Source organism: Nymphaea colorata, chromosome 6, assembly GCF_008831285.2.
Source record: "Nymphaea colorata isolate Beijing-Zhang1983 chromosome 6, ASM883128v2, whole genome shotgun sequence".
Lineage (NCBI taxonomy): Eukaryota > Viridiplantae > Streptophyta > Magnoliopsida > Nymphaeales > Nymphaeaceae > Nymphaea > Nymphaea colorata.
The window spans coordinates 1,330,429-1,357,139 of NC_045143.1; the positions used below are offsets into that span (position 1 = coordinate 1,330,429).

At 39.3% G+C, this 26,711-nt stretch overlaps 3 protein-coding genes and 2 long non-coding RNA genes across 8 annotated transcripts; 3 read left to right on the top strand and 2 right to left on the bottom strand.

Annotated features, from left to right (window-relative positions):
* Positions 1 to 5,010: 5,010 nt before the first annotated feature.
* LOC116256152 (probable LRR receptor-like serine/threonine-protein kinase PAM74) lies at positions 5,011 to 12,136 on the top strand. Of its 2 annotated transcripts, none has more exons than XM_031632392.2 (13): positions 5,011 to 5,092; positions 6,301 to 6,829; positions 7,056 to 7,534; positions 7,618 to 7,750; positions 8,109 to 8,177; positions 8,254 to 8,325; positions 8,558 to 8,629; positions 8,796 to 8,971; positions 9,311 to 9,525; positions 9,615 to 9,741; positions 10,393 to 10,461; positions 10,556 to 10,745; positions 11,451 to 12,136. In XM_031632392.2, the coding sequence occupies exons 1-13, from the start codon at positions 5,017 to 5,019 to the stop codon at positions 11,875 to 11,877; spliced, it is 2,634 nt and encodes an 877-aa protein (XP_031488252.1). In that variant the 5' UTR covers positions 5,011 to 5,016; the 3' UTR covers positions 11,878 to 12,136. The 2 variants fall into 2 exon arrangements, with proteins under 2 accessions (XP_031488252.1, XP_049934154.1); XM_050078197.1 differs by having other exon boundaries at positions 8,796 to 8,956.
* On the bottom strand, positions 8,956 to 15,531 carry LOC116256154 (uncharacterized). 2 transcript variants are annotated; one of them, XR_004173067.2, is made up of 4 exons: positions 15,257 to 15,531; positions 15,093 to 15,131; positions 13,114 to 13,275; positions 8,956 to 9,086 (listed from the first exon to the last, which is right to left on the bottom strand). It is a non-coding gene; the product is annotated as an uncharacterized LOC116256154 (long non-coding RNA). The 2 variants fall into 2 exon arrangements; XR_007573532.1 differs by lacking the exon at positions 8,956 to 9,086 and having other exon boundaries at positions 13,022 to 13,275.
* On the bottom strand, positions 11,104 to 11,535 carry LOC126410128 (uncharacterized). The gene is made up of 2 exons (XR_007573533.1): positions 11,432 to 11,535; positions 11,104 to 11,324 (listed from the first exon to the last, which is right to left on the bottom strand). It is a non-coding gene; the product is annotated as an uncharacterized LOC126410128 (long non-coding RNA).
* Positions 15,532 to 18,006: 2,475 nt separating the features above from the next.
* On the top strand, positions 18,007 to 19,175 carry LOC126410134 (probable LRR receptor-like serine/threonine-protein kinase At5g59680). Its single transcript, XM_050078293.1, has 3 exons — positions 18,007 to 18,105; positions 18,741 to 19,072; positions 19,128 to 19,175. The coding sequence occupies exons 1-3, from the start codon at positions 18,030 to 18,032 to the stop codon at positions 19,173 to 19,175; spliced, it is 456 nt and encodes a 151-aa protein (XP_049934250.1). The 5' UTR covers positions 18,007 to 18,029.
* Positions 19,176 to 19,181: 6 nt separating this feature from the next.
* Positions 19,182 to 25,208, top strand: LOC116255871 (LRR receptor-like serine/threonine-protein kinase IOS1). 2 transcript variants are annotated; one of them, XM_031631951.2, is made up of 12 exons: positions 19,182 to 19,269; positions 19,590 to 20,068; positions 20,468 to 20,600; positions 20,992 to 21,060; positions 21,137 to 21,208; positions 21,444 to 21,512; positions 21,714 to 21,889; positions 22,200 to 22,414; positions 22,496 to 22,622; positions 23,911 to 23,979; positions 24,067 to 24,256; positions 24,601 to 25,208. In XM_031631951.2, the coding sequence occupies exons 1-12, from the start codon at positions 19,193 to 19,195 to the stop codon at positions 25,025 to 25,027; spliced, it is 2,103 nt and encodes a 700-aa protein (XP_031487811.2). In that variant the 5' UTR covers positions 19,182 to 19,192; the 3' UTR covers positions 25,028 to 25,208. The 2 variants fall into 2 exon arrangements, with proteins under 2 accessions (XP_031487811.2, XP_049934155.1); XM_050078198.1 differs by lacking the exon at positions 21,137 to 21,208.
* Positions 25,209 to 26,711: the final 1,503 nt, after the last annotated feature.

Genomic DNA, 26,711 nt, shown 5'->3' on the forward strand with positions numbered 1-26,711 from the left:
TGGGAGGGAAAAAAAGAGAAAGAGAGTCTTGAAGAAAATGAATTGTATGAGGAAAGTGAAAAGATAAAAAAAAAAAAAGATACAGGGAGAAAAAACCAAAAAAAGTAAAATGGAGAATGAAGAGAGAGATGAGTCAGATGAGGTCAAAGTTAGGTTGGGTGTGGCTTACCGCACCTAACATGCATTGACCATCAGGTGCGATCAAACTTAGGGTGTGTGTGGCTGACGCGCATTAAACTGTGCTGAGCAGCACCACCTGCATCAACATCAACATCTACATGACTTTTAGTCACTCATGGTTAGAAATGTCAATGAATTTTATTCAAATCGGATATACCTTTAATCATATTCAAGTTTTTGGATATTAATTTAAATTCAAATAAGAATAAGGAAAAGTTATATCTGAATCCAAATCAAAATTAAAAATCTGATTTCACAATCCAATTCGATTTTTATATTCATATCAAAATTTGAACTGAATTTTGTCCCATTTTAAAATGTAAGAGCATTAGATATAAGTTGTTTGTTTAAAAATAAATTAGATTGTATATGAATCCGATAGGATATCATTTTTTAAATCCAAATTTGATTTGATTTCTTAATCGAATATTAATTTTTTTTTCTATATCCTATTTTTTTTGGATCGATTCAGGCAAATATCCGATTTAAATCAAATATTGACATCTTTACTCCTCTTACGTAGTTGAAGAGCTTCTACCTAGATGCGATCTAATGCTCCAACCGAATACCCTTGGCAGTTTGTAAGAATCAGTGTTAGAACCAAATCAGCTGATTTGCGTGAATCAGTAAATAACATTTAATTAATTAATTATTTGAGAATAAGTAAATATATAAAATATTTAAAATAAAAAAATCAGAAAAAAAGATTAAAAAGCTTATCCGGTCAATTAGTGTTGATATGATTGCACCAATCTTACTGAGTTTGCAAGACATGTTTGGGTGCGACAGCTTATCACATATTTCGGTAATTATATTTCCACTCCAGCAGCGAAGATGTATCTTATTCAAAGGGGACTTTTCAGAAGGTCATCCGTCCCATAATACTTTCGCCAAAACAAGTTATATGAGTTTTAATGGGATTCGATGCATTAGTTGTTGGGATTCAGTGGCACGTGATGAGTCGACTATTCACGACACCCTAAGCTTTCCAGGGCACTTCGCTATAAATTCGGTGCCAACTCCGCCGACAGCAATCCCAACTCCGGCCACAGGATGACGACGGCCCCACCGTCCGTTTCTGATATGACGGTTGAAGGGTACGTCTTTCCGGCGGAGGAAAAGCCACCGGAAACTGAGAAGAGTTTCTCCTTGGCTGGGGCGGGTCCGAGACTTGACCGCTGTTCTCCGGAGTAATTTAGTTTCACTAAGGAACAGGAGAAACGAACCACACTAAACTAAGCCTCGCAAAAACTTGAAACCATGACACTTACTAGTACCTCACAAGGAACGGTGATCCGTAGGTCTTTCTGGCGCTGGTTAACCAAGCATAGCCCGTCGTCAAGCTGGTGGACATGTCCGAGCCAAGTTTTCTAATCTCTAAAGAAGAAATGGAGGGTATGCTGTTAGCCAATGTCCGGGCCACGCAATCTTTCAATGATGTCTCCCATGGTAACGTAGATCATCTCGAATATCACCGGACTGTCGACGGAAGTAACGACTGTTGCCCAGTGATTTCCGTCGAACTGGAGATCAAAGGTTGGCGGGGAGAGCTTGTTGTCATAGTTTCCATAGTAAAATTTGGCCCTGACCAGAATCTTGCTGCCTTGGGCGTTGCTTTTCTGGTGGGGAAGTAGCGGAGGGTGGTGAGGATATGGCCTTGCTGGTCTGGACTGTGGCTGTTAGCCCCGTCTGGATGTAGTCCTTGTCTGTGGACCATTCAAGCCCAGGCGAGTCACTGTATGAACTGCTTGCTCCACAGTCCAAGCTTAACATTGCTGCACAATAACAAGGAATTTGAGTCTAATTGAAGCCACTGCAAGAGAATCTGATGGTGGTGGGGGTTACAGAGAAGAAATTTCTTTTTCTGTGAGTCGAGCAATGGCAAGAGGGTTCCCCTCTTCCTCTATCCTCAAGCGGCCGTTAACTTTGCTACGACCATTGAAATTCTCATTAATTTGCAAACAAAGTTACGAGGAACTACCAATTCGGGTTTGCTTTGGAAGATTTAATACGATAGAGGACTTTTTTTTTTTTTATCCAAAACGGGTTCCTGAGACGGTCGAATTTCTTTTTATTCAAAATAGAAAATAGTGAAAGGATTAAACTTAAAAATAATTTGATTTCCTTACGAGTCACATTTGGATGATCATTGAAGCATATTTATATGTGAATGAACTTCGTTAATTAGTATTTGTGAAATGGACAGAACAGAAGTTGCAAAGAAGATGAAGCAGAACTTACTCTGAGGAGACCCATGAACAGCATCACAACAATGAGCAAAGAATATGGTGGCTGCAATCTCCTAGATTTCGCCATGGTTGTTTGCTGATTTCTGCAAGTTGAAGGTGGTTTTGCTTCTGAACTTATTACTCTTTAACTTATACATGAAGATCTAGGAGTTAGCATTGGATAATCAAAGGACGACGGGTCGACCAGAGGTTAGAAGTTCAACTCCTTAAGAATGTATGAATGCCTTAGCCACCATGGAATCAAGCAAGCTCAAGGAAGCACACATCGCGTCAAGCTCAAGGCAAGAATGCAGCATGTGTAATCAATTTCGCCTCTTTTGTTAAAGCCGGACCGGATTGCCTTAGTGGTATAAAGAAATTAACTGCGGCTCACCTGCAACTGCGGTCAAGGTCTTAAATTCTGTGTTGAACCAGAAGTAGTGTCAACGCCAACACTTAATATTATTTCAATTAGTGCCCATAGACCTGAGCTGTTGCGGAAAACCCATTACACTTGAGTTTGTAATCCTTTTTCATTTCCTAATAGATATCAGAGAAACCATTCTTTTAAGTGGGAAGGCTGACGTCCCTAGTTCTATAGTTGCCTTTTGAACAGTGCACGCAACTTTGTATGTGTTGATTAAGCTTAAAACTGATCCGAGTGCCGGGTATCGGTTTGACTTCAACAACCAAGACAATTAATTATACATCAAGATTGATCTCAATGTCATACATGTAAGACTACTTTTTGTTGTTATAACTCGCCCATACAGAAAGAAGGAAGATGCGTCAGTATTGAATCGAAGCTGGTTATATGCACTGTTCGGTATACAAAAAGGAGAGTGTAATGACCAGAACACTCTTGGCCCTTTAAAACAAAAAGAATAGTGAAGAAGCCAAAAGTATAATATATATATATATATATATATATATATATTATATTCTTTAAAAAATCACCAAAATAACCTAACGACTTTGGGTTTTTTTTTTTCATACCTCGTGCACGCAACTCACTTTCTTATTGGACTGCACTCACTTTCTTATTGGACTGCACTTTGATTGTTGAAGTTGACTTCAATGCAAATTGCAATAATGTGAACCAAAACTGACCCAAGTATTCGGCCTAATAAATGCCAACTCGCTTTATAGCCAAGCTTCAGTTCTAATAAAGAGTATGAGGGAAGACAAATATTAGTATCATACTAAAGCTTATAAATCTCATAAAATTAAACTTAACTGTGGTTTTACATTGCAGGAGGCCGTAACGAGGGTAGGTTGCATAACCTTAATGGGCTTTGACTACATGCGACGCTAAAGCGAGCACTAGTTCATGGGAGATCTAGAACTTAAATAGCTCGATCACATTATATATGAGGGTTTCAAATGCTGCTAGTTTAAGTTTCATGGTTTAACCACCTAACAGAACCCAGACCGAGTCAATAAATGTGCCCATTCCAAGTACTCAAAGGGCTCTTTGTTCTCTGTAAAATATTATTACTGTTGCATGCAAAACCCAAAAATTCTTAGAGCATATTCATATGATAGTAAACCAAACAACTACTAAGTGTCAAACCAGTCCCCCAGTCCCAGCCCTTTGTTTTCAACAAGTTTAGAAAGATTAAATAAAAGCGTCTAATCTTTGAGGGAAACATGTCACTCTCAACTACAAATAGGCATTCAGCTTTTAAAATAATTGTTAAAGATACGGTTACTTAAAATAAAATATTAATTTTTGATATAAAATGATAAAAATGCGCTTCATAAGGAACTGCTCTTTCCTTGGGTTACAAAAAGATACTTTTGGCTCTTAAGAACAGTATTTTTGTCATTGTATATCCAACATTAATGCTTTCTTAAAAGTTGAGCATCAAGTTAATTTTAAAAAGTTGAAAGGCAAGTTGTTACTCCCAAATTTTAAGTTTTTTTTTTTTTTTTTTTACAATTTTCTTAACAAATTTTGGAATATGGTAAGGCACATTGGTTGAGAATATCGAAGTGCCCTTTTCATTGTCTCGAATTAAGGTCAAACCATGACATATGATCATGCCTGAAGGCACAGCCACCAATCAGGATTCGTAACCATTCCAAGCGTGAAAGCACGTCGGTGATGTTTCATCTCAAGTTAGATCGTGCTGTGCTTATATTGTTTTGCGTGGAAGATGTTGAAAATATATTTAATTTGCGCAAGCATTTATGATAATTTTGAAGAAGTCTTGAAAGAATCATTTGCCTGGCTTTGAACTTAAGATCTACCACTAAACTAATTCAGAATCTTCGTCAAGATTATCTACTTATAAGAAGAGCATCATTGCTTAATAAAATTTCTGGGTGGGGAGGGGGCCTAAAAGTTATGCTTTAAAATGATATTCAATTTTAGACAATTCAAGGAGGCTCTGCACCTAATTTTTAGCCCACCTTGATGCGAGGCAGCTACGCTTCCTCAAACTTGCAAGTCATTAATTTGATATCAAATTAACGACCTTTGTCGGCCAAGCGAAGTCAACTGCTTGGATATCTCTCTCGCTCTCTCTCTTTTTATTACTTAATCTTTGATATGCAGAAGCCTCTTTAGAACTCTCCTCTGCTGCAGGGTCTTGTGCAACTGAACATGGCGAACTTCATGAGAATGCTGGTGGTGCTGCCTCTGTTCATGGCCCTCTGTGTTGTCTCCGCATATGCTCAGCGTAAGCATCATCTCATGCATTTCCAAGATTGTCAATTGTCATCCCGTAGGAGGCCGCCGTTGCACGCTAGTTGCCTTTTCCTCTTGATTGTTTTAGATTAGATTTAGCACTGGAAAAGCGAAACTGTGGTCATTCGTGGCTCTCAGCACGGCGAAGTACAGCCAAGATATCCGGCCATCTTGACGGAAATTCTCTGCACCATAAATGGGCTGTTGTTTGAGAAACTAATCTGGTCTGGTCTGATTTCGTGGTTTCTATTGTGTGCAGCCCTCTGACCGACAGTCATGCGCACTCCTGGTCACGTATTTGTGATCCCCAGATCTGAAAACCTCGAGAATAAGCACAGAAGTTATTTTTCCATGTACAAATATGGTTTTGTAAGAACTAAGAAATTGATGGTCAGAATCTTTTGGTCTTATAGATCCAACCCATCCACTCAAATACATCGTTTTATGTCATTTTCTAAGCTTTACATGCAGAATGTATTCGTGTGATTATTCTCTGTAAGAAGAATATTGGAGGAGTGAGTTCCATTTAGTTCGCACTGAGCACCTGAAGTATGCCCGCATGTCCTTTTTCTTGTCGTGTACTACTCTGAGTTGAACACAGGAAAATCAAAACAAGAAAAACTAGTCTGAAGGGGAAGTTTGAAAGTTCAATCCAAACCCATTGACTTCAGATGATTGAGAGGAGAGCGTACTGATGAAAATCGGTGTGAGCCATGATGCTTTTAGGCTACATAGTTCCAATGTTCAAGTTTTTATCCGTTTTCTCGTTTCTGTTTACTCTCCAATAGAACAAAACCTTGATTTTTCTATGGAGAAATAGGTACTCTAACATCAGAGCAAAGGCAAGCGTGGTCAAAGCCTGAGTATTGACGAAATGCGGCTTTTGTGATGCTTATTAGGTTATGAAAATTCGACTGGTGTTACATGGATACATAGTCTTTCATATTAGATATATATCTCCCTCAGAGTAATTGAAAACCAACCAGCTGCTCATATGGCCCAAAAGGCATATCGTTCAGAACCTTGCTGCGTCAAATCATGCTGGCCCTGCCATTCATAGTTCACAAATTTAAAGTTCTTTTGCGGTCCGAACATCCCATAAGGTCTGCTATTATACAGATCAACAGGTGATTGTGTGTGGAAAATAACAATCCACAGGTTACTCTGCTAACATCATTTCTTTCTTGTGTACAACTGCAGCCCTTGTGAGTGTCGATTGTGGAAGAACTGGTACGTCTGTTGGTTACCTTGGCTTGACATGGTCTGGAGATGAGCAGTACGTACAGACCGGCCAAATCGGAACAATTAAGATCGACAAAAGTACCCTCATACCACCACTGGCCACACTCCGCTACTTCCCTACAGGAAAGAAGAACTGTTACACTTTCCCGGGCATCGGCCAGGGAAGCAAGATCCTCATTCGTGCCTGGTTTACCTATGGCAACTACGACGGCTTATCGTCTCCCCCTGTGTTCAGCCTCCAGTTTGACGGCAATTCTTGGAGCGACGTTACCACTTCTTTGAACAGCACAGCTATTGCCGAGATGATCTATGTCACCAAAGTTGATAATGTTAGCCTCTGTGTAGCTCAAACTCGCCCCCAAAATGTTCCCTTCATCTCTTGTCTTGAGATAAGAAGGCTTGGTGCAAAAATGTACACTGGTATGGACGTTGACCGGCCCTTGCAGCTCATCGGGAGGTATGCCTATGGATCAAACAGTGTCGTGAGGTAAGCGGCCGTCTTTCTTAAGATTTGTTTGTGGTCGTTCTTGCATATAAAGATTGAAAAAAATCTCAATTTCTCTAACCAAGTTGATGGATTTCTTGTCGGTTCTTGAAAACGGAGCAGATACTGTCTGACTTGAGGAAAGGTCACATCAAGCATCAGTTGGCAGAAGATGATATGTACACATAAATATAATTGTGATTAAATAATTTTATGCCTTTTTGTGCAGGTATCCAGATGATACCTATGATCGTGGCTGGCTTTTCATCAGTGATGAAACAAGCCTTGGGCTGACTACAATAACGAGCAGCTCCAACTTGATGACAACGAGACTGGTTGATCAACCACCGGCCGCTGTCCTGCGGCAGGCAGTTACGCCATCGTCGAGCTCCGCTTCCAAACTCGTCGTCCCCATCCTCATCACGTCAGCGGTGCCAGTTCCTCACTACGTCGTCTTCTATTTCTTGGAAGTATCGGATAATGGCAGCAGGGCCTTCACTTTCCTCATAGACGACAAGATTTTCTATAGCCAGTCAATATCCCCAAATAGAACGGTGCTGGAGATATACAACCCTAATGTCAACCTATCTGCTAGCTCTGTATTTACGCTGGTGAGAGACAATGGCTCTGCTTTACCTCCCAGCATCAACGCAGCTGAATTCTACAGGATCGGCGATTATTTCGTCAGTGGGACGGAGAGCTTGGACGGTATTCTCTCTCTCTCTCTCTTGCTCTCCCCTTCTCCCCCACCCTCTGTCTCTCATAATTTCCTCCTCCCTCGTTGTAATTAGTGAAAGCGCTCGGTGAGTTTCAGAGGAGCTACGTGCAACTCCAGGCATGGAGCGGCGACCCTTGTCTTCCCATCGGCTATGCCTGGGATTGGATCAATTGCAGTTCTGATCCGGCGCCAAGAGTTACCGCACTGTAAGTTCACTTTCTGTCTTTGTAAATGTGCTTTTATCAAATTGACACCACCCCCACCAAACTCACACCCCAACCCCAACCCCAACCCCACCCCTATGACAAATTCATTCTTTATTACTTCTAATTTCATCCTCTATTACTTTTAATGTTATTATCTTCACATCGCTATTTTCTTAGGAAGATTGTCATTTAAAAGGCATGTCATTCTACTGAATCACTCTTTTCTTTCTTTTCCAAGTGACACTTTATTTTAGCCCTTAGCCGTATTAGACCACTAAGAGGCAGCTTCCTCTCAGCGTCGGCAGCGAAAATCAATCAAAGCCCTCCTCTAATTCTCTTATATATTCTTCTGTCTCAGGAAATTGAGCGGCTATGGGCTCACTGGTTCCCTTGCAGACTTCAGTGGCTTGACTGCTCTTCAAACGATGTGAGTTGCACAGTTTGCTGTGTTTGCCCTCTCCTATTCAGGTACATTCAAGGAATCTTTTGTTTTATTGTGGCAGTGATTTGCATAATAACAGTTTGAGCGGTAACATTCCAGAATTTCTTGGCAAATTTACCTTTTTGACGGAATTGTAAGTGCAAAACACACATTACTACTAGTTCTTCTTTTAACCATGGCTGGGGAGATGCAAGTTTATGATTCTCTTTTGTGTCTGTCGTTTGGGCTACTGGCCCCTTGAAAATTTTGCAGAGAATATTGATATTTCTTCTGCATGCTTCTCCATGTTTTCATATTTCGTTGCTATCCTTTCTCTTGGGCAATTGCTTTTTGTTCATTGAACAGAAGTGTAATGTGTATGGCAGGAACTTGGCTGATAATCAATTTAATGGCTCCGTGCCTTCATCATTGACCAGCAACTCAAAGATCCACCTAAAGTATGAGACAGCGGCATTATAAACCTGGTTTGCTTTGTATCACAATTTTTTAGAAAAGAGGACCACTTTCAGGGTGGAAACCTAGCATTGCAGGCAAGTCCCCCTGATAGTGTAAACTCCATGCTCAGGCTAAAAGAACCACTAACCTTCTTCCGTTCCATTGCAGCATTTCTGGAAACAACTTGTCTGGAAACTCAAGTGACACTACAAACAAGAAGAAGAGTCATGCAGGCATAATAGCTGGAGCAGTCATTGCCTCTTTCCTGTTTTTGCTGCTTGTGATTTTAGCTGTCTTTTGCATTTTCAAGAAGAAACCAAGCACTGCAGGTGAGTCGATCACAGGTAAGGCAGCTAGCTTGTCTTCCTTTGACTTTCCTTCTCCTCCTTTCTGCTCCAAATTTCTAACTCAAGAAGGTACTCGTGGTCATATGGGCCTCCAATGGTTGGCTATAATTTCCTAGAACAAAAACAACCTTTTCGTTAATCTTTTTTCTGTCATGAATAGATGCAGCTTGCAGGCACCAGCTAATAATGACTAGTAAGCAAATTGAAATTTTAAATTTTGAAACATAGGACGCCAGGATATTTTTTTTTTTGTAGGGAGAGCTTTAGAGTATAAAATTGCTTAATTGGCATGAAGAAATTCTAATGCTTATGCAATATTTTCTTTCGATACGTTAGGTGATGACCCCAAGCAACCGCATTTTGTAGAACCAAAGTTCAACCAGAGTTTTACTTATGCTGAGATACAGGAAATCACAAACAACTTTGAGAAACCCATTGGTGAAGGAGGATCTGGCAATGTTTACTATGGTCGACTCGCCAATGGCACCGAAGTTGCTGTCAAGGAGATAAAAGAATCACTCCCACGTGGCACGAAGGAATTTGTATCTGAGGTTCGCACATGAATTTGATAGCCTCCATAAGGTAGATTCACTACAGTTTAGGTGTATACTTAGTGAACTTTTGTCTTTTTTCATTTCAGGTTGAGCTATTGATGACAGTTCATCATAAATGCCTAGTTTCCTTCGTTGGATACTGTAACGAAAGTGGAAAACTCATTCTCCTTTATGAGTATATGAGTGGTGGGAATCTAAGACAGCTGCTATCAGGTATGCGATATGTATATTTGTGTTTAAAATTCAGTGTTTGATCCTTAAGATGATAAAGTATTAATGTAAACCAGTTTAAGTATAGGCCGTCAACTTTCTCCGAATGGTTCTTGCTTAAGTACAAGATCTGTTTTGGAAAAATAATCAAAATTTGGCATTTTTCATGATTGGCATGGAACTTAACGAAAGGTTTTTTGCATTCAGATATTTAAGAAAATGGGATTCATCTGAGAAATGTAATTGACAGAGATAGGTTTTACCAATCCAAACAAAGCAGGGTGGGTATGTCAAAGGTTTGTCAGGACAGTCAATGATTTATGAATGAAAAATATGAAGAAAAATACAACTAAGTTCTTTCTACTTCCTTTTTACAAGGTGAAACCTTCCAAAGGCCATACAACTTCATAGGCTCAGCCCATAAGGGGTAGTTCATGAGTTATTCTTGATTGTCATTTTTTGTCAGGACAAACCCTCGAAAGAAAGATCAGGGAGCAGGCTTTGTAAAAGTTTGAACTTGATTCACCGGAACATCATTCAGCTCAACACCATTTACAACTTACCCCTTACCATCCACTCTAACCTGTATTAGTTGACTGACTGTAGGCTGAATCATTTGGGTCACTTACATTAGAAACTTACTTTTCTCTGCAGGAAGGGCTAGCACACCTGTAATTCTGACATGGGAGGCAAGACTTCAGATGGCACTGAACGTTGCAACAGGTTGAAGCCTCCCATATTTTCTGCAACTCTCTTACTGATTTGGTTTCATTCGAATGTTTTCGCCTCAATTTAGTAATTCATTTCTTGAGTGCAGGATTGGACTATTTACATTCGGGATGTCATCCTGCCATTATTCATAGGGATGTGAAAACAACAAATATTCTTTTGAATGGAAAAAAGGAGGCGAAAGTGGCAGATTTTGGCTTATCCAAGGCAGGCTCCAGAGATGACGTGACACATTTATCAACTGTAGTTGCTGGGACACCCGGATATATTGATCCTGAGTATGTTTACTTTTCCGGTTATGTGCACTTGCTTGAGTGCATTCCTAGGCTTGGCCAACTTGAGCTTATGAAGAGAGAATAGGATCTAGATGAAAATAGGAAGAAAATATGAGACACGTAAATGGACCAAGAGAAAAAAGAAAACCCTCCAATCATTTTAAACCAAAGAAATTTCCCATATGAAAATCTTGAAGTCTAATATCAAATAATAATTTGAATTAGTTTCCCATCCCGGTTTCTTCCCTTATACATGCATACATGTGCAAATATGTGTGTGTGTATGCATGTATTTATGTGTATGTTTACATAAATGTACGTCAAATTCTTCTTATATTATTACTTTCCTCACTGTGTACAGTTAAGTGACAAATTTTTCCTGCTTCCATTAGCCTTGTCAGATAGGAAACGAGAAAGGTGGGTAAACAAATTAAAGGTGCCATATCATAATCCCATCTAGGAGAATGGTCAGGTCCAACAGGACTAGCACAGCAGGCCTTAGTTGTGCCTGGAAGTTACTCACGTCATAGGCTTTTGCTCGTATTGTCCATTTCTCCAGAATTTTGAGTAATAATTTTGCTTCTGCAACAGAGTCGGCAGTTGGATTAGTTATCTGTGCTTCTTTTGTAGTCGATTAGACAAGGTTGTTACCTTGATAATAGTGAAACTAACTGAAGCAGAAGGCTTACCTGTCTCTTGTGATTGCAGATACTACAGTACGAACTTGGTCACCAAGAAAAGTGACGTGTATAGCTTCGGTGTGGTACTTTTTGAGTTGATGACTGGATGTCCTCCATTTTTTAATGTATCCGATGAGCGTTTTCATATAGTGCAATGGGCAACAGCAAGACTAGTTAGAGGGGACATACACAATGTTGCAGACCCAAAGCTGAGAGGGCAATACAATGTAAACTCCATGTGGAAAGTTGCAGACATAGCAATGTCGTGCACCTCCCAAGCTTCTCGTACGAGGCCCCACATGAGTGATGTTGTGAACCAACTGAGGGAGGCCGTTGAGGTAGAGACCTACCAACAGACGACTGATACCTCATTCACGGAGGTTCAACATTCGTCATCGTCTAACGAATTTTCCAGCTCAAGTATGGGAACTTCATACCTACCACCAGCAAGATAGTTTGTACTCCATCACAAGCTCTCTGCCTTCTAGTTCATTTTCTGTGCTTTTCTAGTTACACTTACTTGTAATGTCTGAAAGCAGTAAATTTCTTGGTTGTATGTCTAAATCATTAGTTTGTACTCCATCACAAGCTCTCTGCCTTCTAGTTCATTTTCTGTGCTTTTCTAGTTACACTTGTAATGTCTGAAAGCAGTAAATTTCTTGGTTGTATGTCTAAATCATTTTGTGCTATTTGTGAAGGCATTATTTATCTGTACAATGTAGTTTCCTGGAGGGCATATGGAATTTACGTGAATCATTTTCCTTTGTTTGAATAATAACCAATCATTGGTCATGTGTTTTTTAGTCAATTTCCGGACCTATGCTTCTTATGATCCTTTATATGTTTCTTTCTTCACCTTCTTTCCTGAATTATAAGATGACGAGTCCAGCCCCACATTATTTGGATTGTAAATCTATCTCAATATATGCACTTTGTAATACAAATTCATCCTTTTGTATCTTAACCGTGGTTACCGTTATAATGGTCATGCGCCAAGCAATATGGCCTCGTGGATCCTGTCATCTAACAAGTGTTTGGTATGTTATGAACTCCTCCGTTGTTTTCTTAAGGATACATGCAACATGTCATTGAAAGAAGGAAAACAGATCCCATCGACGATTTAATCTTAATTGTTTGACTGAAGCTTGTAAGCAAATGGCAGTAATGAATCTGTCAACAGCGATAAGGTAGAGTTTTGAACTGTCAATTATCTACAAGTCGGATGAATTTGAGGAAAAACCTTTTTCCAGTTGAGACAGAAAAATAGATTTTTATTTAGATTAAGAGTCCGTTTGATGCACAGGAGGAAGAATTTAACGTGGTAAATTTACCACTGTAAATTTTTCTGGAAAAATTTACTAGGATGAAATTTCTCCCTCTTCCAATTTGAGGCTCTGCTTGATGACAGAGTAGAATTTAACGTGGTAAAATTAACTCTGTTTGATGCACAAGGTAAAATATATGAGAGACTTTTTTTTTACCATTAAAAGTGAATGAACAAGACAAAAAATGGAGGAGCATGAGTGTGCCAAAGCTTCCAAAGACTTATTATATCTACTATGAGGACACAATTGCATCACAACCTGCCCGCTCATTGTAATCATATATTAATAAGGTGCAACATGATTTTCTGCCTTAAAAAAAGTCCTCTTCAAAATTGAAGAAATGACAAGAATCTAAACAATACGTACCATAGAAGCATTCTTGACTCCAGCAGTAGGTTTGAAGAAGGTACTAGATTTACTTGTGTTGCCATTTCTGCCTGATTAATCATGTCATCAGACTTTGGAGAAGCGGCAGTTGGCAGAATTTGTTGTGCAGCAACATCAGTCACCTCAAATTTCAAGTATCGACTGAACAAAGACAGAGAAGATAAACATCTATTGGTCCCATGATATTTCTAAGAACCATCCTGTATCTGAGGATATAATCAACAGCCTGGGTGCATGCTTCACAAAATTAAATAAAGATAATCACCCAAAAAAACCTACAAATAATATCTTTGCAAAAATAATTCTCCGCATTCGTACAATTTTTTCAAAGATTTTTCCTGTGCATCAAACGAACCCTAAAAAACCTAAAACAAGAGGCGCAGACGGCTGGGGATGGTCGCCCTATTTTAAGATGATGTATGATTTATTAGAAAAGGTGCTGTAAAGTCACGAAAAGAATACAGTTCGAAAAATTGACCTTGCTCTTGATTTATAACCCATGGTAACAAGAAGGGACTGGTCATTTAGCACACCTCATATTCTACTGTGAATATTTTACGAAAGGAAAAAGTGAAGTTTTGAAAGAATAACAAAAACATCCACGTGTTTAAATATGTTACATACAGCAACCTAAACAAGAAAAGACAGTCAAATTGAGAACTTCCAAGGTCAAGTATGCATTTCTTTTATTGCTCCAAAAGATTTTGCAATATATTTATTTTATTTTTACTAAAAGAGCTCTCTTCAGCTATGTCACCTATGCGGGGTGTGGGTGAAGTGCCGGTATAGTAAATTTTCAAAAATTTAAGTGTGGCGATGCGGTTATTTATATATATGTATATATATATATATATATAGGCACATATATATATATAAATTAAAAAATTTAGAGTATACAAACAAAAAACAACAAAAAAAAAATGTTAGACCCACCGGTTAACGTTAAAAATTTTAAAAATATCAAAAATAGGATAAAAATAGGCTTAACCAAGTTTGATCACACCTGACTCGAGTCAAACGCGAGTCAGTGCGTGTCCAAAATGGACAAAAATGATCAGGTGCATTCAGCTACACCTGAGATGCGAATCAGAGTTGCACCTACCCCCGCACCCAAGTCGTGTTGCAGTCACATTACAACGTCCACGTGACTTAGCCCGTCAGTGGAAAACCATCCATCGTCGTGGGCAGGACGGCTTGAGCCAACACTCGATAACCTCCGTGACCCATTTGTCGTGGTTAATTAAAGAAAAGGGAAGAATGCAGAAGCAAATTGGGAAAAGGGAAAGGTTATTTCAGAAACATGCTAATAATAAATAAGTGCCAAAAACTCATTTTTTCAATGAATTATGAAGTTGAGATGGAGAAGATACAGATCATACATTCAATGGTCAAGTCCTCAAATCAATACGCTTATGTTCTTTACTCGATAATACTTTATCTTCCTTTTAAATATGGATTTCAAGATGAATAATGAAACTGAAACAATTAGAACACCTCATTCAATTGAAAATCATTTAAGAGTTACTTTTACTCCATAGATAATGAAAAAGTACTTACATTGCATTGCTTCATTTACTACAATTGCTTCATTTACTACAGCTACTTCATAAACAAGGTGATAGCTTTATTGCTTTAATACTGTGCTGGGATAAACAGAAATCTGAAATGGGGATTTTCTGGACGCGACCAGGATGCTGACCTTCAGCAATAGAAGTAGAAGTATAGAACCACATGTTTCGGTGAAGTATATAATAAAAAAGGTAGCACCAAAGCATAATGAGCTTCAATAATAACTATATGAATGTTAGCAATATCTGGAACATGGAATTCAACGTTCAAACAAATGAACCAAAAGAAATGCCACTTCACTTTCAATAATGGAAGGCAAAATGAAACTTTAAAGTGAACTATCGGTACTTGCTCTATTCAAACGAATGAAGATAAATGGAAGTAGAGACCTCGAATGGCTGCTGCTCGCTGGCGATTTCTGGTTGTCCCTGCAAAAACGGAGCGCAAACCCAGTTAGGCGTAAGCATTGAGCATCAGTTTTCTAATATATGAAATAATCACCAGAATGCAAATGAGAATGTGCTTCGGTAACCATTGGAAATGGGTTTGTCACCTGGTCTTACCGCCTCTCCTTCAATCACCATCGCAACTACCTTCTCACCCGTCTGGTGGCCACAATGGTGTTGTCGGTGGGTTTTTTAACAGGGCAGAGAAAGGTACGTGCGGGAGGAGAATAGGGGACAGCGGGAGGGAGGGCAGAGAACAAAAATGGGGAGCGATGGAGTTTTTCCGACGTGGGGAACGGACTCCCTCGCTGAAGCGCGTTCAGTGGCAGGTGGAGCTCCCTTCTCCCTCCTCCGGTCGTGCTGGTGGGGATGAGAACAAGCAGCGAAAGGGGCGCGAGGGAGGAGAAAAGAGTGCGGTATACTTAAATGTTAAAAAATGGATAAGCCTATTCACCTATCCTTAATCTAATCGTGTGGTCAATATATATATATACCAAAACACTTGAGTAAGGAATAAAAATTAGGCATATGAACATTAATTATTAGAGTATCTCTTGCAATCTAACCTTTAAGAGCAACTTAATATGAAACAAATATTAAGTTAGTTATTTTTTGTACTTTAATAATATTGTTTTAGTAATAACTATCAAAATTAAAACATAATTTTATATTAAATTAATGTTTATGAACACATTAAGAGGTTCATAATTTGTTCAAAACGGCTACAACGGGCAGGGCTTGAGATAAAAACATAAAAGCAAACAAAATAGTAGACGTTGGGGAACAATGAGAATGTCGAGAACCCAAGAGAAGAGATGCGACCTCTATACAAATCGAGTGTACACGGTACTCAAATGGAAAACTGTGCATTCATGGGTAAGGTAGTTGGAGCAAACGGTACTCAAATTCATTCATTGAGAAGAAAGCCAATACAGTTAACTGGTTCGAATTGTGACACTTTTTTTAGTATCGAAATGGATCTCACAAGAAGAAACTAAATGCTGGTGAGCTAGGCCATGAAGTTTGTGATCAAGTCGAACATGCCATGAAGTTTGTGATCAAGTCGAACATGCCATGAAGTTTGTGATCAAGCCGAACATGCATGTTCGTTGATTACTGACTGGATGAAGTCTAAGTGCAAGATTCCTTTTCTTCGTCAACAAGTCACCATGCACATGCGCAGAAATTAAAAACAAGAACCACAAGTGCCTGATAAGCCGTCAAAAGCTTCCTGGAATTGGGCTTGGAGCTTATGATATTAATAAAAGAAAAGAGTACTGAGATGGCTTCCAATCACCATTGGTGAAGCGTTCACGCATGCTATGCTATGTCTGAGCATGCAACAGATGCCATATGCATAATGTGTGCTGTCTACAAAATTTATTTATTGCATGTTGGTTGTCTCTAACCATAATTGCTTATTAGTATATTTCTCAACCATTTCATGTTGTGTATTCGATGCGCCTAACATTTTTTAAATTAGTATCATTCAGCTAAAAATTTCTGGCCCATCCCTGGATGAATTCCAATGCTTGTTAGAATGGTGATTATTCAGAACCAAAAATTTCAGACTGAGAGGTACTACCCAGTGTACACAAATGAGTAAATATATAAACTGCATTGTCACAAAAAACGTGTAAAGATATTAAAAAATGAGTATAATATGGTGAAGTTTTATGTCTTGAGAATAAAACGGGAAAATCTGGAAAATTTTTTAAAAAGTTTAAAACATTTAATAAATCTTAAAAATTATAAAAACATGAAAATTAATAAAAAAAAAAACGACAAAACATAAGAAAAAACGGCAAAAGACGTATAACATAAGTATTAAACGCATATGATACACGTTTTCTGTTTTTTGACGTTTAAAAAAAAACACGTTTTTTTCACATTTTATACAGCGGACTTGTTTTTTCACGTTTTATATGCGTTTTTTTTACAATGATATAAATACATTAATTTGAAAATAAAGAAACTTTGAGGGACTGGGGAGCAAGCGGTCACCGATATAAAGAATTTTGTGAGGACAACTTTGGTTGCTTGAATCCAATAACTCAATCCAGTTTAAGGGGATATGGTCTACGTATGGTTTTTTTTTTTTTTTGAAACTTAAAATTTTGCCTCTAAACATCTTTAAGCTTTTTAATTTGGCCCCTTTAAAAATTTTGAAATATGTACTTGACCCTCGTAAATGTTTTCAGAAAATTTATTTAGTTATATCATTTATAGTCTTCGTTCTCTCTAACAAGAAGAAAATCTAGGGAGAAAAAAAATCCCGATTCTGCCCCTGAAGCTAGCTTAAATTGAAAGAAAGGAGCTTGTGGTTTGGAAATTATATGAATTGTCAATAAGTCGTCTATGCTCGGTTTGTTGATCATCGTTAATTTGTACTTTTTCGAAAATTATTTCAACTATAATTTGAAGAATTATAATGGATTGTAGCCATCGAATTTCACAACGGAGTTAGGGAAATCTTTGGTCGTTCGTTGGCCCGATTGCCCTCGTTGAGATTGTATATAGTCACTTCTTTGGTAAGGTCCTAGTGGACGGCCGTCTCTTAATGAGTTCAGTACACATGGTCTTGATGTGATTAAAAAAAAGTCACTGTTCAATTTAATTGTAGAAGTTATGACACGATCGGTGCGTAATTTTTGAAACGAATTATCAGAGAGCTACTTACCCAAAAGAAAATATTAGTTACAATTAGAATTATCAGAGTGCGCCGCTGTTGGGAATGAATTGGCCTTTTTAATTGACCTGGCGAAGTCAACCGCTTGGATCGATCTCTCTCTGTCTCTCTTCATTACTTAATCTTTGATATGCAGAAGCCACTTTACAAGTTACAACTCCCCGCAGATGCAGAGTCTTGTGCAACTGAACATGGCGAACTTCAAGAGAATGTTGCTGGTGCTTCCTCTGTTCTTGTCCCTCTGTGCTGTCTCTGCATCTGCGCAGCGTAAGCATCACCTCATGCATTTCATACATCCTCTTCGTGTAAGAGGCCGCCCTTGCATGCTAGTTAGTTTTTCCTCTTAATTGTTTCATATTCGAATGAGCACGGTGAAAGCGAAATGGTGGTGATTTTGTGGTTTTTAGCTAGCGCCGCGAGTTACTGTCAAGATCTCCGGTCATTTTGGTAGAATTTTTCTGCACGTATCATGAACGGCCTGTTTTACGCAGAATGAGTTTCATTTAATAGTGGATTGTCTACTTGAATGCACATGCGCTGCTTTATGTCCCTTGTGCTACTTTGATTGAACACAGGAAGAAGAACTGTTTGGGTATGGAGCCTGATCTATATTGCGAATGTAATTTTTGCATTTGCCCTGATCCCCATATTTCGGTGGAGGCGGTTATTTTTCCTGTATTATTGATCGTTTCTAGACACTGAAAGGAACCTGTGTGTATGTGGCCATAGACGTAGGAGAACTTTGTCTCTAAGAGAGTGAAGCCATGATCTCATGAATGGTCTCATTTCCAACCCCAAAAATATGATATTATACAGATTATAGCAGGTGGTTGCATGGGAAAAATAATAGAGTACCTCAAGTTATTCTGCTAACATCATTTGGTTTTTGTGTACAACTGCAGCGCTTGTGACTGTTGATTGTGGAACAACTGGTACGTCTGCGGGTTACCTTGGGTTGACATGGTCTGGAGATGAGCAGTACGTGCAGACCGGTCAAATCGGAACAATTAAGATCGACAAAAGTACCTTCATACCACCACTGGCCACTCTCCGCTACTTCCCGATAGGAAAGAAGAACTGCTACACTTTCCCGGGCATCGGCCAGGGAAGCAAGATCCTCATTCGTGCCTGGTTTACCTATGGCAACTACGACGGCTTGTCGTCTCCCCCTGTATTCGGCCTCCAATTTGACGGCAATCCATGGGCCGACGTTACCACTTCTTTGAACAGCACAGCTATTGAGGAGATGATCTATGTCACCAAAGTCGATAATGTTAGCGTCTGTGTAGCTCAAACTCGCCCCCAAAATGTTCCCTTCATCTCTTGTCTTGAGATAAGAAGGCTTGGTGCAAAAATGTACACTTATATGGACGTTGACCGGTCCTTGCAGTTCCAGGGGAGGTATGCCTATGGATCAAACAGGGTCGTGAGGTAAGCTGCCGTTCTTTCTTCATTTTTTTTTTTTTTTTGGGTGGTAGTTGTTCAATACATTAGCTTGAAACATCTTTACTGTTGCAAAATGATAAACTTTTGGGTTCAGATTTTCACTTTTTAATCGTGAGAACTTTAGTCTGCCAAACCTCTAAATTTCTCTCCTTCACTAACCAAGTTGATGGATTTCCTGTTGGTACTTGTAAACTGAGCAGATACCGTGGACTTGAGAAAAGGCCAAATCAAGTATCAATTGACAGAAGATGATACGTACACATAAATATGTTTGTGATTAACTAATTCTGTGGCCCTTTTTGCAGGTATCCAGATGATACCTACGATCGTGGCTGGATTTTCATCAGTGATGAAACAAGCCTTGGGCTGACTACAATAACGAGCAGCTCCAACTCCATAACAACGAGCCTGGATGATAAACCACCGGTCGCTGTCCTGCGGCAGGCAATTACTCCGTCGTCGAGCTCCGCTTCCAAACTCGTCGTCCCCAACCTCATGACGTCAGCGGTGCCAGTTCCTCACTACGTCGTCTTCTATTTCTTGGAAGTAATGGATAATGGCAGCAGGGCCTTCACTTTCCTCTTGGACGACAAGACTTTCTATAGCCAGTCAATAGCACCAAATAGAACGGTGCTAGAGATATACCACCCTAACATCAACCTATCTGCTAGCTCTGTCTTTACGCTGGTGAGAGACGATGGCTCTGCTTTACCTCCTAGCATCAACGCAGCTGAGTTCTATAGGATCGGCGATTATATCGTCGGTGGGACCGAGAGCTCGGACGGTACGCCATCGCTCTCGTTGCTCTCTCCCTCGACTCCCTGCTCTCGGTCGACGCTCTATGCTCTCATTGCTCTTGCTCAGTGGGGCGGAACGATGGTCTCCAAGAGGAGACGCGCCACCTATGGCTTTTTATAACACGGTGGGAGGTTTGGTGCACAGAACGATGCTTTCTATCGGGGCGTTGGGGTGGATACCAGGCAACTTGCCCATCGTCTCTTACGTGATGTGGCCTCCTTTTTTTAGGCGCCTTAGACATAGTGTAGTAGACAGTGGTTTCGAGTTCCTTATATCTATTCTGTAAACCTTTCTTTTTCATACTTGGTTTTTAGGCGCCTTATACTTACTGAGATGGTTTCTGCTCCCCCTTCTCTCTCTCTAATAATTTCCTCCTTGTGATTAGTGAAAGCGCTAGGTGAGTTTCAGAGGAGCTACGTGCAACTTCAGGCATGGAGCGGCGACCCTTGTCTTCCCATCGATTATGCCTGGGATTGGATCAATTGCAGTTCTGATCCCGCACCACGAGTTACTGCGCTGTAAGTCTTTTTCTGTCATTGTGAAGTGCTTTTCTCAAATGCATCCCTGATCAAGTCATACTTATCATAATTGATACACCCATCTTTAATTTCGTCCTCTATTACTTTTAATTTCGTCCTGTATTACTTTTACTGTTACTACCTTCACATGGCTGCTTTCTTAGGAAGATTGTCATTGAAAAGATATGTGCATGTCATCCGACTGATTCATCCTTTTACTGATTCATCCTTTTCTTTCTTTTCCGAGTGGTACTTTGGCGCCGTGTAAAAGTAACAGTTTGCTTTAGCCATGACCCGAATTAGGCTACTAAACTGCAGCTTCCTCTCAGCGTCGGCAGCCAAAATCAATCAAACCCCTCCTCTAATTTTCTTCTATATTCTTCGGTCCCAGGAAATTGAGTGGCTATGGGCTGACCGGTTCCCTTGCAGACTTCAGTGGCTTGACTGCTCTTCAGACGATGTGAGTTGTATAGTTTGGTGTGTTTGCCCTCTCCTATTCCGATACATTAAGAGAATCTTTTGTTTTATTGTGGCAGTGATTTGCACAATAACAGCTTGAGCGGTAACATTCCAGAATTTCTTGGCAAATTTACCTTTTTGACGGAATTGTAAGCGCAAAACACACATAGCTAGTTCTTCTTTTAAATTTGGCTGGGGAGATGCAAGTTTATGGTTCTCTGTTGTGGTTTTGGTTATCGTTTGGGGCTACTGGTGCTTTGCAAATTTTGCAGGGATTATTGATATCTCTTTTGCATGCGTCTTCACCTTTTAATATTTCATTTCTATCCTTTCTTTTGTGAAATTGCTTCTTGTTCATGGAACAAAACCTAATGTGCATGGCAGGAACTTGGCAGATAATCAACTTAATGGCTCCGTGCCTTCATCATTGATCAACTTAAAGATTCACCTGAAGTATGTGACACCAGCATTGTTAAATCTGGTTTGTTTTGTATGGCAATTTTTTTTAGAAACGAGGACCACTTTCAGGGTGGAAGCCTAGCCTTGCTGGCACCTCCCGGACAATGTAAAACTTCAGGCTCAGGCTAAAAAAGCACTAAACTCGAGCATGGGGTGGTTTGTACGAACTGAGACCCTCTTTCCGTTCCATTGCAGCATTTCAGGAAACAACCTTTCTGGAAACTCAAGTGACACTATAAACAAGAAGAAGAGTCACGCAGGCACAATAGCTGGAGCAGTCCTTGGTTCTTTCTTGTTTTTGCTGCTAGTGATTCTAGTTGTCTTTTGCATTTTTAAGAAGCAACCAAACACTGCAGTTGAGTTGATCCTAGGTAAGGCAACTAGCTTCTCTCTCTTTGACTTTCCTTTTCTACCTTTCTGCTCCAAATTCTAATTGAAGAACTTACTCATCGTCATATGGGCCTCCAATGGATGGCTATACTTCTGTAAAACCAAAACAACCTTTTCGTTGATCTTTTTTCTAACATGAATAGATCAAGCTATAGGCAGGTCCATTATGCAAATTGAAATTTTAAATTTCGAAAACAGGTCGCCAGGATATATTTTTTCTGTAAGGAGAACTTCATAACTGGCATGATAAAGTTCTAATTCTTATGTAAGGATTTCATTCAAATATGCTAGATCGCGAACTAAAGCAGCCGCATTTTGGAGAACCAAAGGTCAAGCAAAGTTTTACTTATGCTGAGATACAGGAAATCACCAACAACTATGAGAAACTCATCGGTGAAGGAGGCTCTAGCAATGTTTACTATGGTCGGCTCGCCAATGGCACTGAAGTTGCTGTCAAGGAGATAAAAGAATCTCTCTCACAAGGAACGAAGGAGTTCGTAGCTGAGGTTTGATTGAATAGCCTCTATAAGGTAGATCCACTATATTTTAAGTGTGCACTTAGTGGTCTTTGGTCTTTCTCATTTCAGGTTAAGCTACTGATGACAGTTCATCACAAATGTCTAGTCTCCTTTGTTGGATACTGTGAGGAAGGCAGAAAACTCATTCTCCTTTATGAGTATATGAGTCGTGGGAATCTAAGACAGCTGCTATCAGGTATATACTATGTATAATTAAGTTTAAACTTTAAAATTCGGCATTTCATTGTTAAGATAATAAGGTATGAATAACTAAACCAGTTTAGATATAGGCCATCAACTTTTGCCAATGGTTTTGGAGTAAGAGAACACATGAACTCTCTCGTACCTCCTTGTTCCTAGGTTGTACACCTCTACCTCCTTACCCATGGTTTTTCTGTTGCTAGATGAAGTTGTACACCTCAACCTCCTTTACTTGTACATCTCTACCTCCTTTACTTGAGCGCACTGCAGACACACATTTGGGCTTCTGAGAACAGATCTGTTGTTTGCATTACTGGGCCTAACTGGGGGCCATAAAAAGCTTATGCACATGAGTCTGTACAAGTAACTTCTGAATCTTAATTTCTTAGATTATTTTTTGCCAACTTTGGCCATTTAGATGTAATTTTACACGGTTTCCTTCATAAAATATAATCTCCAGTCGCTCTTGCTTAAGTACACAATCTGTTTTGGCAAAATCATACAAAAATTGGCATTTTATTTGGTATTTTTAGATTCTACGGAATCACCAGAATTTGGCTTTTTATGAGATTCCAGTTCTCTACATTATTGACCATTAATCAAGTTACCTAACCAAAGTCATAGTCAATTTTGTCAAATTCATGAATGACATTGCTACTGACAAATTCATCCCTCCAATTTATTCAAGCGTTCCTAGTTTGTCATGGAACTTAACTAAAACTCTTCTACATTCAGATATTAAGAAAATGGGATTGTCTTAGAATTGTAATTGACAGGGACAGATTCCTCCAATCCAAACAAAGCAGGGTGGATGTATCAATGGGTTATCAGGGCATTCAATGGTTTATAAAGAATTTGAAGAAAAATACAAACTATTTGGTAGTTTTCACCTCCTTTTTACAAGGTGAAACCTTCCAAAGACCATACAACTTCATAAGCTCAACACGTAAAAGATAGTTCATGAGTTACTCTTGACTCTCTTGTTTTACAAGGACAACACTCAAAAGAAAGATCAGGGAGCAGGGTTTGCAGAAGTGGAAGTTGACCTAATTCACTGGAACATCATTCAGCTCAACACCGTTAACAACTTTTCACTTACCAACCATGACCTGTGTTAGTCAACCGAAACTTAAGAGAACAAACTTGAACCCCATCAGTTATGTGATACTCAATTTACAGAGATAAACAACAATCACAGTTCTTACAATGAAACAGGTAACCACTTATTTGATGGGCTGTAGGCTGAATTTGGGTCACATAGATTAAAAACTTTTCTTTTACAGGAAGGGCTAGCACATCTGTAGTTCTGACATGGGAAGCAAGACTTCAGATGGCACTAAGCGTTGCAACAGGTTGAAGCCTCCCACCTTTTCTGCAATCTGATTTGGCTTCATTGGAAAGTTTTTGTCTCAATTTACTAATACATTTCTTGGATGCAGGATTGGACTATTTACATTCGGGATGTCATCCTGCAATTATTCATAGGGATGTGAAAACAACAAATATTCTTTTGGATGGAAAAATGAAGGCCAAAGTGGCAGATTTTGGCTTATCCAAAACAGGCTCCAAAGATGAAGTGACACATCTATCAACTGTAGTTGCTGGGACGCCCGGATATATTGATCCTGAGTATGTTAGATTTTATTCCTTTTACACGCACTTGCTTGAGTGCATCCCTAGGCATGGCCGACTTGAGCTTATGAAGAAAAAATAGGGTAGACGGAAGTGGGAAAATATGAAGCATAAATGATAATTGCGTGAGAAAAAGGAAAAATCTTCCAATCATTTCAAACAAAAGGAACTTCCCACATGGAAATCATCAGAACTTACAGGAATATCATATAATAATTTGTACACATGGCGAAAACTCTAATATGTGAAGTAGTTCCCCGTTCCTTGGTTGTTGATTAGAAAAGGTTGACTCCTTGATAATAGTAAAAGAAAGAAAGCTTACCTGTCTCTTGTGATTGCAGGTATTACAGCACAAACATGGTTACCCAGAAAAGTGACGTGTATAGCTTCGGGGTGGTTCTTTTTGAGCTGATGACTGGATATCCTCCATTCTGTAGTGTATCTGAAGAGCGTTTTCATGTGGTGCAATGGGCAACAACAAGATTAACCAGAGGGGACATCCACTGTGTTGCAGACCCAAAGCTGAGAGGGCAATACAATGTAAACTCCATGTGGACAGTTGCAGATATAGCAATTTCATGCACCTCCAAAGCTTCTCATATGAGGCCGCGCATGAGTGATGTGGTGAACCAACTGAGGGAGGCCCTTGAGGCAGAGACCTACCAACAGACTAGGACTGGTACCTCATTCAGAGAGGTTCAACTTTCATCATCACCTTACGAATTTTCCAGTTCACGTATGACAACTTCATACCCACCAGCAAGATAGTTTGTTCTCCATCACAAGCTCCCTGCCTTCTAGTTCGTCTTCTGTGTTCTTCTAGATACATTCATTTGTTACGACGTAAAGCCATAAAATTCTTGGTTGTATGTCTAAATTATTTTGTACCATTTGTGAAGACATTATTTATCTGTACAAACGTCGTTTCCAGGAATATACATGGATTTTATGCGCATCCATTTCATTCGTTTGAATAATAGCCAATCATAGACTACGTGTTTGTTAATCAATTTTCAGACTGTCCTTTTATGATTTTTTTTATTCGTTTCTTTCTCCAAATTCTTTCCTGAATTAAAGCTATTGACGAGTTCACTCCTGCATTATTTTGATCGTAAATCTGTCCCAATATATGCATTTTGATCGTAATCGTTAGAAGGGCCATGCACCTCATACAATGGCCCCCTCGCTCCTGTCATCTAACAAATACTTTTATCAAAATAGCTTTCATAAATATATCAGGATGTTTGTGTTTTATTTAAAATAATTTTTTAGCAAAAAATAAAAAGTTTATTTTTTATCTGTGACCTAATTGATTTTTATGAATTTCCCTAATTATGCATTTCTTTTATTGCCGCAAAAGATTTTGCAAATTTTCATCTTATTTTTTTGCCAAAACAGCTTTTTTTTTTCATTGGAAAACAGTCCGTATTTTTTGTCAAGCTCCCTCAGGTAAGGCTCTCTCTCTCTCTCTCTCTCAGAGGCATCACTGAAGTGTATTCTGTTCCGTCCTCCTTCGATCTCCTTCTTTTTGTTCCCTTCACTTTCGTTCGGTGCTTCTTCCGATCCGGGAGTCAAAAATAGAGGCGAAGATGGAAGCTTCTGAGTCAAGTGCCCTTTCTTTCTTTTCCTTCTCCTTTCTCTTTGGTTCTTAGCTGTTTCTGTCGATTTTGTGGAAAATTTTCATGTTGGTAGAAAATTGTTCTCTTCACTGTGATTTCACAGTAAATAATAATCTGAAGAATAGCAAAAAAAATTGATGAACAAAGAATACAGGGAACAAGCAGATCGGACTTAGTTGGGGTCTTGGCTGATAATGCCCGCTTAAATTGGGTTTTGGTTCAAACACGATATTTTAACCTGAAAACTTGAATGCTACTAGCATTGCGTCTATTTTTGCATATAATGCAGCTTAGCCAGGTTGAAACCCAAATAAAAAATTCCTAGCTCCATCCCCAAAATGGGATCTCACTTACTTTCATCACTATACCCAGTGATTAATCTGGTGCAAGTTCAAGGACGGCTGCTCACATGATTTTCAGAAGATCACCTCTTCCGGAGGGTCTTGAAAGCAAGAGGCTGAACTCCGGCAGCAATGATGTATATATTATGAGATCTGTGATATTTCAGAAGAGGTAGCACTACCATTGTTGTTTCCATAGCGAAACCATGAAAACCATGTCTACTGTTTTTTGAGTTTTCTGTTACTCTTTGATCTTTATTGTTGATTTCATAGTTTGGACTTTAGTTCTTTGGGTCTTGGCATCAAGGGGCAGGAAACTCAACGGGGTTTAGAAGAACACCTGCTCTATTAGATGACTGTGCGAAGAGGATCGTCAGGGTTGAAGTCATTTTTCTCAATGTAAGGGACGATGATTTATTCCTTTTTACAAGGAAAAGGAAAAAAAAAAGGTTTTTGTAATATTTGCATTGTTATTAGAGCAAGAAATGGATT